This window comes from Rutidosis leptorrhynchoides, chromosome 10 (assembly GCF_046630445.1).
Source record: "Rutidosis leptorrhynchoides isolate AG116_Rl617_1_P2 chromosome 10, CSIRO_AGI_Rlap_v1, whole genome shotgun sequence".
NCBI lineage: Eukaryota > Viridiplantae > Streptophyta > Magnoliopsida > Asterales > Asteraceae > Rutidosis > Rutidosis leptorrhynchoides.
The window spans coordinates 333,597,379-333,610,599 of NC_092342.1; the positions used below are offsets into that span (position 1 = coordinate 333,597,379).

Here is a 13,221-nt window from a genome sequence, read left to right on the forward strand (position 1 = left end):
ATTTTTCAACTAAAACGTCTCATGTATCGATCGCCCCTTCAGGTAACGATTCCAACCAATCTTTGGCTTCTCCCTTTAAAGTTCAGGGAAATAACATGAGATATATCTGTTCATCCTCAACTTCTCGGATTTTAAATAGAGTGCAGATCCTATTAAAGGTACGAAGATGTTCATTTGGATCTTCCTTCGGCGCACCACTAAATAGGCATTGATTAGTCACCATATGTAGAATTTGTCCTTTGATTTCATAATCTGGCGCATTAATGTCTGGATGAGTAATTGCGTGACCTTGGCCAGTGCGTTTAGCTCGCATTCGGTCTTCCATACTTAAAGGTTCCAGATTCTCCATAATTGAATTTGTTGAATCTGAATCACTAGAGGATTCTGATTTAATGGTTCGTTCCTCAACAATCTCTGTTTGAATGATTGGTGGTTCCGGAGGAAAAATTAATGGTTCAGGATCTATGAATTGTCCCTGAATATTCTCCGGATTCTCAATTGTGAGGTCGGGTTCAAAGAATGGATTATCGGAAATTTGAATTGGAGTACTTGGTTGACTGGATGACGATTCTAAAGAAAAATCAACGGCGACAATATTTGCTAGATGTCTTGATCTGGTTACAGGTGGTGAACGTACAAAAGGTGGTGAACGTCTTGCTCGGTGCATTCACTGAATATCCTATTAGTTTTTAAAAGGAAAGAAAAATTATATAAGTTATCCAATTAATAGACTTTTCTGATTTTGCCCACGTTTCGAATAGCCAAAAGATGTAGCAGAAGGGCAGGATTCGTTTGGTCTCAATATAATTGAGTACTGTTTGGCTCCAATAACCCGGTCTACGTACAAATCCAACTATTACTACGAACCAGAAAATTTTGATGTCTATCAATTTAACTACTTAAAATAAATTTTCGTAATTTTAAGAAATTTAGATAAGAATTAGAATAAAAATCTATGTCCTAAAAACTAGAATGGCGAGAAATAAGAAAGAAAAAGAGCGCGTCGAAAAAGGTCGAAAAAGAAAAGGGGTTGAAAAATAAAAGGCTTCGAAAAATAAGAAAGAAAAAGAGTGACTTATAAAATTTTAAAAACACTCGACTAACCCAACCTTATTACTATCACTAACTTAAAATTAAAATTACAAATTGAGATTACTAATTGGAGTGATAATTGATACATAGGTAAAAGGCGTCGAAAAATGAAAGTAAGAAAGTAGCGCGTTGAAACTTAAAAAAAAAAAAACTAAAAACTAAGAATTAAAAGTTGCGTCTAAAAATATTAAAGCTTACAAGAAAAACTATATCCCAAATGGCAATATCTTAAAAAGGCACTAAAATATAAAAATGACGTCGCAAAATTCTAAAGCACCTAAATCTTAGTCTAAAGAGAAAGCACTTAAGGAATTTTACGACAAAGCCTAAAAATCTAGAAATAAAAATAACTATGGCAAAAACTAAGTCTTAAAACTAAATACGAACGAAAAATATAAAAATTACGCTAAAACAATTAAAAAGGGACAAAATATAAAAATATACTAAAAGTTGTAAAAAGTACAATTTTTTTAAAAATATTATTTTTATATTATTTATTTTATAAAAGTATTAATTTTTATATATTTATAAAACTAATTAAAACTTTAAATACAAATTAAATAACAAAACTAATAAAATACTAAACCATAATTAGGGTTTAAGTATAATTAATAATAATACTCCGTAATGATTACCGAATTAGGGTTGTATGTGGCCTGTCAGAAGACCTCATGCGATCGCACGAGTTTATGCCTTCGGGCTCATGCGATCGCATGAGCTTGAATTTTGGGCCAGTTTACGGGCTGTAACAGTACCGGGCTCGAGTATTTATTATTTTTTTTCTGTTTTAAATATTTATATAATATAATTACAAAATATTTAAATAAAATTTATATTTTTACAAACTAAAATAAAAATAAAGAAACTTTATAAAACTTATATATTTAACAAAATTTTAAAAATATTTATATTTTTGTTTTCTTTTTATATTTTTGAATTTTTAAAACGTATTTTTACAAAAGCGTATTTTAATAAAAGTAAACTAAAAATAAAAATCCTTTTTTTTATATTAGCGTTGCGCTTCCGGCTTTTAAGCTAGATTTCGTTCCCCGGCAGCGGCGCCAAAAATACTTGATGTTAAGCGAGGCGTATATGAAAGAGTGTATATTTTACTAGAAAATACTATTAAATACGATACAATTTTACACAAGATATTTATTTATTTAAAGAATGGATATACTTAAACCTTGCTACAACACTTATAGGCAGTGTATCTAATCGTACAGTAGTGTAGTTTTTAGTAAGTCCGGTTCGTTCCACAGGGAATCTTTTAAACAAAGCTTAACGCTATATTAGTTTTAATTTATAAAAATACAAATATATATATAAGTAATATTATTATTATAAAGGGGGTTTTTTACCGTTTAATGACCGGTTTGTCGATTTTAAAACTTAGTCGTAGTTAAAACCTAATGTAAAATATTAAAAATAAATACAAGACTTAATTTAAAGCGTAAAGTAAATAACGATAATGAAATTGCGATAATTAAAAAGTACGATAATTAAAAGTGCAATTAAATAACAATAAATAAAAGTGCGATAATTAGAAGTGCAATTAAATATAAAATAAAGGAAATTAAATATGAAATAAAAGAATTATGCTTATTTAAACTTCCGTAATCATGATGTTTGACGTGTTGATTTTAGTTTTATGCCCATGGGTTAATTGTCCTTTGTCCTGGATTATTTAATATGTCCGTCTGGTTTTTGTCCATAATAGTCCATCAGTCATAAATATAAAGTGCGAGTATCCTCGTCAAATTATCCTTATACCCGAAGTCAAATATTCCAACTAATTGGGGACTTAAACTGTAACAAGGTTTTAATACTTTGTTTAATAATTACACCAGGTTATCGACTGTGTAACCCAAGGTTTTAATACTTTGTTATCAATTATTCCAAGTGTCCTTGTACATAATTTCACCCCTGTTTTAATAATTCCATAGACTATTAATCCATTCCCATGTTCAGTTAAATGAACGATTATTCGTACATATAAATATCCCGCCCATCGTGTCCGATCGAGTGTATATGATTATTTATAGGTACGTCCAATTGTAAATCTTTATATTAAAATTAACAAACTATCATTTAGTTAAACAAATATAAAGCCCATTAATAGCTCATAGTCTAATTTCCACAAGTGTCGTTCTTTTGTCCAAACCCCAATTATGGTACAAAATCCAATTACCCAATTTTAATATTTTTAGCCCAACATCATGATTACTTCGTTTTAAATAAGCATAATAATAACTTAGCTATGAGACATTAATGTAAAAAGGTTGAACATAACTTACAATGATTAAAAATAGCGTAGCGTTACACGGACAGAATTTCGACTTACACCCTTACAACATTCGCTAACATACCCTTATTATTAGGATTTAAAAATTAAAATTAAAATTAAAATATAAATATATATATATACGTTTACATATAGATAGAGAGATTGATGGATGATATTGATGAACCAAACACTCGTTTTTATAGGGCATGTGGGCTGGAAAAGGTGCTCATGCGATCGCATGAGCTTTGCCCTTCAGGCTCATGCGATCGCATGGCCAGCTGAGGAGGCTCAAAAGTCTACAAAAACGTGGGCTGCTTATTTATTTATTATATAATATAATATATATAATTAAATTTAATTATATATATATTATATTATATTCTTGTACTCCGTTGACTTGTAATTTTTAGTCCGTTGCGTCGAGCGTTGAGAGTTGACTCTGGTCCCGGTTCCGAATTTTCGAACGTCCATGCGTATAATTTAATATCTTGTACTTCGCGTTTTGAATCTTGTACTCTTGTAATTTTGAGACGTTTCTTATCAATAATTGGAACCTCTTTGATTGTACTTTGTACTTTTGAGCTTTTTGGTCGTTTGCGTCTTCAATTCGTCGAATCTGTCTTTTGTCTTCACCTTTTATTATTTAAACGAATATCACTTGTAAATAGGACAACTGCAACTAAAAGCTTGTCTTTCTTGAGGAATAATGCTATGAAATATATGTTCGTTTTTAGCATTATCAGCCACAGTACGACACGGATGACAAGTTCTACTCATCCGGTGATTCGGAAGATTTCTAAATGTTTAACTTAATTATCGTTGTAATTGTGTTGGATGTTTAGTTTTTAAAAAAACTTGTAACCGTGTTTGTTTGTGTTTAATAAAAGTTATGTTAAAAATGAATATTCTCTGTGATAATTATTATAATTAATAATACGAATTAATAATAATAAATAATATTAATATTAATAATAATAATAATAATAATTATTATTATAAAAACTCAAACAAAAATGAAAAATAAATTAAAAATGTGGGACCAACAACCCCCATCACGCCTACCATTACAAAATTCATCACCTCATCACCTCCATCACCTTTGCCACATCAGTACTATACCCCACAAAAACCCGATCACCCCCATCACCATTAAAAAGAGTCTAAGGACTTGAGCTTGAATATACGAGATCACACTGTTTGCATATCGATCATTCTCATTCGCATTATCTTTAAAGTAAAAAGTTGGTCACATAACTAAATTTAAGGATTTCGCTAACATATATTGTAACATATGTTAAGGAGCATTTTTTAAAAAAACATTCTACTTAGTGGCCGAAGGTCCTTTCAGAAACAATCTCTTTATTCGTCGAATAGAGGGAGGGATGAATTTCTCTACTTTTGAGAGTGTTTCACTCTAGGTGGAGAAATGACTTTTTTTTATTCTCGAATAGAGAAAATATTATCTACATCTCACTTCCCCATACACCACTCATGTGGTATTGAGTTTTGTTGTTGTTGTTAAGGAACATTTTGAGAACTTGAAATTTTTTTAAACATTAGATTTTACATTAATATTTAATATAATCATTAATTCAATCTAACGATCATTATGTTTATGCGTTCATTAAATGTAAATTTCAAATACTAAAATTTTATAAAATCTATTAAATACGTCTTAAAGTATGCTAGATTTATTATTATAATTATTTTTTATCATGTTTATTAGACCACTCCCAGCGGCAAGTGCTGGAAAGTGCCTTCCACAAAGTCATCCAAGGGCGCCGATGGCAATCCTGCCGCCCTCGACTGCCCTTCACAACCCTCAAGCTCATCGCCCTGCACCATTTCATCCGTAAGCACAAATGAGGACGACTAGTTTGCTGTTTTTGACCGTTGCACTACAAACCAAACTGTCAGTTTGGTTAAAATTATTTTTTTTGTCTCATTTAATATTACTCTATATATCTAACTCGCTTTCAACAATTTTATTTACTCTAACACTCACAACATTCTCCACAATTTCTACAATTTTATTACACTCAATACAAAACTCCCAACACTTTCATCCAACAGTACATTCAAAATGCCTAAAAAATCAAAACAAACCGAACGAGCAAGTTCTCGACTCTCAACGAAGTAATGATTTTTTTAAAACCTACTTGAATATCAAATGTGTTTCAACTCACCTTCCGGGTCATCTTCCAACCCGGCCGTCTCAAGACAAGGGATTTGCCAAATACGCATCATCTTCGCCAATTTTTACTATTACTCAACAATACACCAATTATCTTCTCCAACAACAATACGTTAATCAACCTTATCAACAATTTCAATATCTTCAACAACAACAATTTCCTCAACAACAAACTCGTCCAACAATACGACAACCTTTTAATGATACGCATACCCGATTGACTCGTGTTGCGCATCACACTTGCACCATGTGCATATCCTCCGCGCTATAGCACTTCTGGCGCAAGTAAATGTGCGCTAGAGGGCGCCATTTTGACGATGGTGCGCTGCATAAGGGTGACGTGTCCTGTACTTGCCACGATCTCTATGCATGAGCCGACAGCCAGCGAAAAAGGTGATAGTACTGTTCCCTGGTCCCCTTCACGAAATAACCGGGTAGTGCAGACAAGAAAGCAACATGGAACACGTGGCTCCAATGAATGGACAACACTGTAGCTATAAATAACGGACTCGAATCACAAGGCAAAGGGTTGGTTTTTTTTGGGAAGTTACACACATACTATTTTTAGTATCTACGTACGGACCAGTCGCGCAATTTGCATAGCGCCTCCCTTACCCACGCTACCGGACTTATACCCGCGCTACCGGACTCACAACACTACACTAGACATCCTTGATATACAGGTAGCGTTCCTTGAACACAAACCCTATTCCCGACGCGAGCCATCGATGACCGGACTATCCGCCAATGGTGGGTCTACGTTTAACCACCCCTGTTGAGATCCTCATCTCGCAAGGGGTTATTCACGATACTCCGGACCGGAGAGTTAAACTCAATTGACCCTTAAATCCCCTCTTAGTGATGTCAAGCATGGACCGAACCCGACCCGAATATTCTATGCTTGATCACCTATCTTCCCAAATAAAGTTCCTACATAAATTTCAAAGGATACCGAATCCGATGATGAAGATGTTGAAGCCATTCCAGAAACTCAACCCGAAGAAGTTGAAGACAAAGGTGAAAGTGACCCGATAGGAAAAGGAAAAAAAAAAGTGAGATGCAAAAAAGTGGCGTGGACGGACGCGGGAAGGCGAAACTGTGGATGCAATCCTCTGAACTTACGGGAACTGGTTAAAAAAAGATTCAGTTTGGGGTTATATCCGAGAAAATTACAATGCGCAAGTGCGTGAAAAACGTCGAGCCGATCAAATAACGGAAAAAATGGAGCAAGATGTCGAGACATATCAAGCTTTTTATCGGCCAATACACAAAGCTTGAAACATATTGGCAAAGTGGGAATAACGATACTGATATCGTCAGTAGCACACGCCTGGCATTTAAGGAGCAAACGGGTCGTAAATTTCTTTACGAGGATGCGTAAAGAGTTCTCAAAGATTGTCCTAAATTTTTAACATTCGAGTGGGTTGTTCCCAAGCGTAATCGGCCGGCCAAGTTACCCCCACCGCTTGTGAGTGGACTAGGTGAAGGTTCGAACCAAGGTGCGGGTGCGTGTGGGGATCCGCATAAGTTTGAAAGGTTATTTCACGAATAACCTCTACGTCGTCCACCGGGCCGTGCAAGTACCAAGAGTCAAAGGGGTTCATCCGATGCGGCCTCGCAATTTTCGTCCAACGAAGCTCGTGTAAAATTATTTGAAACCGCCAACGCTACAAGGCGGACGATGGATAGGATATACGACGCGACCGAGACTCGTGAAATGTTGGATAATTTGTCATTTCTCACCCAACCATGTGCACCCGACTTAACGGAGGAACAACCCGCTTTTGTATTGAGAGCCCGAACAAAAATCACCAAAGAAATACCAAAAAACGTTTAAGTTATCCGACGACGACGAGTAGTTTTTATTGTTTTATGTACTTGTGTTTGTTTTCAATTATGTCCTTTAAGAAAAAATGTAACCGTATGTTTGTTGTTTAATAAATGTGATGTTCAAAAATAATTATTAATTTGTTTGTTTTTTTTTTCGGCGAAAAAGGAGAATATATATATCATAACCAATGTTGGTCCTTCATCTAACCGATGAAGATGACCGAATACAAAGTACAATTATATTGAATTAAAATGAAACTTGCAACCTATTACACTTTCAATACAATAAAGAACTTCATTGAAAAACCGTTAGGGCCTTGAGTTTTATTACCATCGAACCCGCAAATAATTTTGTGAATTTCGTTGATGCTGAAATGGGCTTCAATCCAAAAGGCCTATTTGGCTGTAAATCTGAGCGGGCCCAATTCTGCCCAAATAAAGCTGTTAGAAACGAAAGCAGGAGGCTGGGGAAAAAGCTCTTGAAACACACACAATGCATAACTCTAATCTGAACATGAGCTTCAATGCATACGTCTTCAATTAACAAACCCTTGATGAACGACGATTGTTGATTGATACCAGAAGCGAGATGAAAAAACATTGCATTTTTACCCTCAATTAAAACCGCTTCACACGTGAATGAATGCGTTTCTTGCACTCTTCTTTTATTATCAGGGCTTTTTTACATTTAACGATTGAACCAACCTCTAATTCGTTTAAACCAGCTCAATATGGTTGCAATCCAATACTTTCGGACCCAAGACTGGATCAAAGAAAAATAGTCTGCTCTCCAAATGGACAGCAAGCCTCCTGACCTTCCATTTGATTTGGCTTGAACTGCTTCGAACACGTGGTGTTTCCAGAAGGCATTGAGTATCGGTTGCCAAACTATCTTTACCATTGTTTCTTTTATTTCCAAAAATTGTATTTGAAATCGATAAACCAAAGAACCTGCCATGTTGCCTCGTGATTTCTTACCGAGACCACGGGTGTTCCATGAGGCGAGCCTCATGAATTTTGCTCGGTGTTGGGAGCTTCATCATCACCCATGCTCTCCATTAACACCCCGAAATTAAAAAGCTCCTCCTTGTAGGTTAGTTTTTTCTTCCCAAATTGAATTCCATTGATTTTACTTTTTTTTTTTTTGTAATTTGCTTCATTCCCAACAATGTGATTAATTTCACTCGTAGTATCAAAACTATCGGAAGGAATTGCTCTCTCTTCAATCCATTTGTTACCACTTTCAAGATTGTCCTTCTTTTGACATTGGGTAGTGGGTGCTTGAACAGGAGGGATAGAAGTATCCGAGGGGTTGCAACGAGATCTAATTTTTTCACAAGAGCTTTTACAATTGTTTCCAATAGACTGATCTTTTGGAAAAACGATTGCAGGTTGTGACACTTTAACAGCAAACGAAGTTTCAGCAGTAAAATGGGAGTTGTTTTTAATAATGATAATAATAATGGTGTATTATGGGAGCGTTAATAATAATTTATTTGTTAATAATAATAATAATAAATAATAATAATAATAATAAAAATAATGAAATTTAAGAAAGTATGTCATGATTGACAATGATATGTTATGGGAGTGTTATGTGAAAAAGTGGTGAGAAAGGAGGAAAGAAAAAGTTGATGTGACGTTGAAAAATGTTGAAGATGGTGTAATGGTTGGGAGTGATCTTAAAACCTTTTAAATGTTAGGCCCAAATAATTATGAGGCCTTAATATTAGGCCATTTGGAAATTAATTAATGTGATTATTTGAGATAATTGAAATGGAAACCTAGATATCCATTTTGTCGAACGGAATAATAATTGACTAAACTAAACTCTTACAAAAAAAGATGAGTAACTAATTAATTAAATTAATTAATCAACATTAATCATCGGACATGACATTATAATATAATAATCACCTAATAAATCCCATTATCCTCTTCTCCATCGTTCTCACCTTTTTTACAACTTACCACCACGTCATCACCACCTCCACTAGTCGCCGCACCACAAACTTCTTTCGGACTATCCAACGCTCTCTTATCTTCCACCTCCTCCACCTCCGCCGCCACCCTCCGCCGTCTATTCACCACCCTTTTTCTCCTCAAAGCTTCTAACAATTCACTTAAAGCCTTATCTTTATCTCGCCTGTTTTTAATCAACACCTCACTGATATCCGCCGGAGTCATCTCCGCCTCATCTATCACCTCTGCCATGTCATCCAACACGTCACCTTTAATGTCCACATCATCAATCCCCAAATAGTTTTTCAACAATATCTTTAGCGACGGAAACGAACAGTAGCTCATAAAAACATGCATATCCATTCGCCCGCTCCGTAACAATGCCGGGTCAAGCTTCTCAATGTGATTCGTTGTAAAAACAAATATCCGCTCCGACCCGCAACATGACCACAACCCGTCTGTAAAGTTTAACAAACCTGACAGCGTTATCGAATTGTTGTTTCCACTATTCTCCGGATCCGAACTTGGCCCACCCGTTCTCGTATCCGGAGCTCCGTCAATTGAACCAACGTTGTTTCGCCCACATCCACTGCTCTTTTTACGATTCGTTAGATTTATCGAACAGTCAATGTCTTCGATTACGATAATCGATTTCGAACTCGTCTTCATCAGCAACTTTCGTAGCTCGGAATTTGTATTCACCTCAGTTAATTCGAGATCGTAAATGTCATAACTGTAATTTACATAAAACCGGATCAATCATTTATCATTTAATTATCATTAAATAAAAAGTATAAATAATTAAATAATAAATAATAAAAGTAAATAATTACCCGAGAAAATTAGCCATTGCAGCGATCATGCTGGACTTGCCAGTACCGGGTGGGCCATACAAAAGGTACCCACGCTTCCACGCGCGGCCGGTGCGTTTATAAAAAGCTTGACCATCAGCAAAATCCTTAAGATCGGACATTATTTCCGCTTTCTTCGCCGGATCCATCGCGAGTGTATCAAATGTGCTCGGATGTTTGAACGGAACAGATTCCCAAGGATGTCCTCGAGAATCGAGGGACCCACCACGAGAATTTGTGTACAACAACCTGTCTTGATTCTTTCTTCTGATTTCATTAGCTTTTTCAGTAATAAAATCAAGGTAAGATTCAAGAATATAAGGTTTATCCCTTTTATTCACCCGGAGCGTGAACCCACGCTTCTCCTCCGGCAACGGTCGCCATGAAAAGGTCTGCGCTTGACGGGGCGTTACGATGTGTTCCCACACAACGTGAACGCCGTTAAAAATGTCTGAAAGCCGGTCGTTGTTAGACAACCCGAAAGTTATGGCTGAGGAATTTAGTCCTCTAGTTAGTGACAACCGGTTTGAAGTGGCGCCGGCGTCGGAAGTTTTGGACGATGCAGAAGACGATAGATATAACTGAACGGCGTTGTAAAGTTCGTTAGTGTTTACGCCGTCGATTTCGGTGATTTCGTAGTAACAATAAGATGAGAAACAGTTGAGTAAACGTTGGGATAGTTTAAGGACGGCGAAACGGAGCTCCGGTGGGATGACGGTGTGAAGTAAGGTTTGACAGAAGGCTAAAACACCCATAAGAGAAGCCATGGTTGTCCAAAGCTCTTTCATGGTGATGATTGTGGCGGGGGTAAATTGTTATTTGATGAAATGATGAAAGTGAGAGATGGTTTACATGAGATTTTTATAGGATGGGGGAAGCAAATGTACTAGGTAAGTTTAGGTGACTTATACAGTAGAAGACAAGAGTTTGTTTAGAAATATTTTTTTTTTTTAATGCAATATTTAATTTAATATTTATTTATTGCATACTCTATTCGTCTCACTTTAAAATTATTATTCTATAAATATTTTTATTCATGTTATATAATATAATATAATAATATAATAATAATATAATAATATATAATATATGAATATATTATATGATATAATTGGAATTAGACTTTTTTGCTCCGTTGGTCCTTCAATTATACACGAAATTGCAATTCGAGTTCCTCAAGTTTTTTTTTTAATTTTCGAGTCCTTAAAATTGCAAACTTTTGCAATCCGAGTCCCTCCGTCAGTTTTCCGTCTAAATTAGTCGTTAACCCTTGACATGTGCCATGCATGTGAGGGTAAAATCGTCTTTTTACTATTTTCTTCGACTTTTTTGCTCCGTTGGTCCTTCGTGTATAGACAAAATTGCAATCCGAGTCCCTCAAGTTTTTTTTTTTTTTTTTTGAAAGACCAAGCATAATATATTATATATATGAATTAAAGTTACAAAGCGGACTCATACTTGAGAATAGTATTAGTCGAAATAAACACAAAGGTTACAAAGTACATTAAAAGCAAAAAATTTATCTTTATTAGCTAAATGGTGGTGGAGATTTCGTTTGGAAGAAAACGCATTTTGGGTGAAAATCATTAAAAGTATACACGGAAGATTGGTGTTTTTATATGGAGGGCGTTAAAAAATAGGCTACCGGTTCGAACCGAACTCGATAAAAGGGGGATTGATCTTGACTCGGTAAGGTGTCCCATTTGTAATGACGGCATCGAAGATTTAGAGCATGTTTTGTTAAATTGTTCCTTTGCAAAAGATATTTGAAGGCTCGTTTTTAATTGGTTGCATATTCAAACACCAAACACACCTTCATTAGTCGAGTTACTAAAGTCTCAAAATTTCATCAGCTCGCCGGGTCCAAACTTATATTCGCAAGCATGTATTTGGGTTAGCGCCTATGTCATATGCAAAACCGAAATCGTAAATTATCCTGGAACTCACAATTGACGGGTCCACTAACCTTTGTGTTTATTTCGACTCATATTATTCTCAAGTATGAGTCCTCTTTGTACTTTAATTCATATATAAAATATAATATGCTTAATTTAAAAAAAAAAACTTGAGGGACTCGGATTGCAATTTTGTCTATAAACGAAAGACCAACGGAGCAAAAAAGTCGAAGAAAAGAGTAAAAAGACGATTTTACCCTCACATGCATGGCACATGTCAAGGGTTAACAGCTAATTTCAAGGGCAAACTGACGGAGGGACTCGGTTGCAAAATTTTGCAATTTTAAGGACTCGAAAATCCAAAATTTTTTTTGAGGGATTCGGATTGCAATTTCGTGTATAATTAAAGGACCGACGGAGCAAAAAAGTCGTTGGAATTATATTAAAAATACATATTTAAAATTTAATTCATTCTTATAATTTTTCATCTAATATCATATACAAAAATAATAATAATAATAATAATAGTATCTTTAATCGAAGTTAACCAAGTAAGATATTAAAAAATCAATAATAAACACATATAATGAGACGTAACTAGTATAATACATGCAACAAAATTAATACTCCATCAAAAAATGCCCAAATGCCCGTAAAAAATTCTTTTAAGATAAATTTAATAAATATCAATAATACCCTTGTGTTTAAGTGAGTTTGACTAAATTTAATATTATTTTATTAAATAACTGATTAAAATAATAAATAAAGATAAATTAAAGAGTTCAATGATATCAACAAGTTAAGGAGCCCGTGCTTCGCAGCGGAACTCCAAAGCAGGCCCTAATGGAAAATCAAGTGTTTGGAAAAAAAACAATGTGTATGAAAGGTGGCCCAAACCATTTGACGTTTTTAAAAAGGCATCCGTTTTGTGAGTAGTTAATTGCGTTGTGTTCGTAAAATTATTTCGAGTTCAACGGTATTGTTGGGAAAAAATTTAACTCGCGGCGAGCGAGAAAATATGTCCCGTAAGATTTTTTTCGAAAATTCTGGTTGGGGGACGATTTGTATTTTGACCAAAGTTGGGGGGTCATTCGATTTGTATTTTGAGCA

The 13,221-nt window shown here is 35.0% G+C and overlaps 1 protein-coding gene across 1 annotated transcript; it reads right to left on the bottom strand.

Annotated features, from left to right (window-relative positions):
- Positions 1-9,315: 9,315 nt before the first annotated feature.
- LOC139872360 (AAA-ATPase At5g57480-like) lies at positions 9,316-11,073 on the bottom strand. Its single transcript, XM_071860216.1, has 2 exons — positions 10,199-11,073; positions 9,316-10,098 (listed from the first exon to the last, which is right to left on the bottom strand). The coding sequence occupies exons 1-2, from the start codon at positions 11,002-11,004 to the stop codon at positions 9,321-9,323; spliced, it is 1,584 nt and encodes a 527-aa protein (XP_071716317.1). The 5' UTR covers positions 11,005-11,073; the 3' UTR covers positions 9,316-9,320.
- Positions 11,074-13,221: the final 2,148 nt, after the last annotated feature.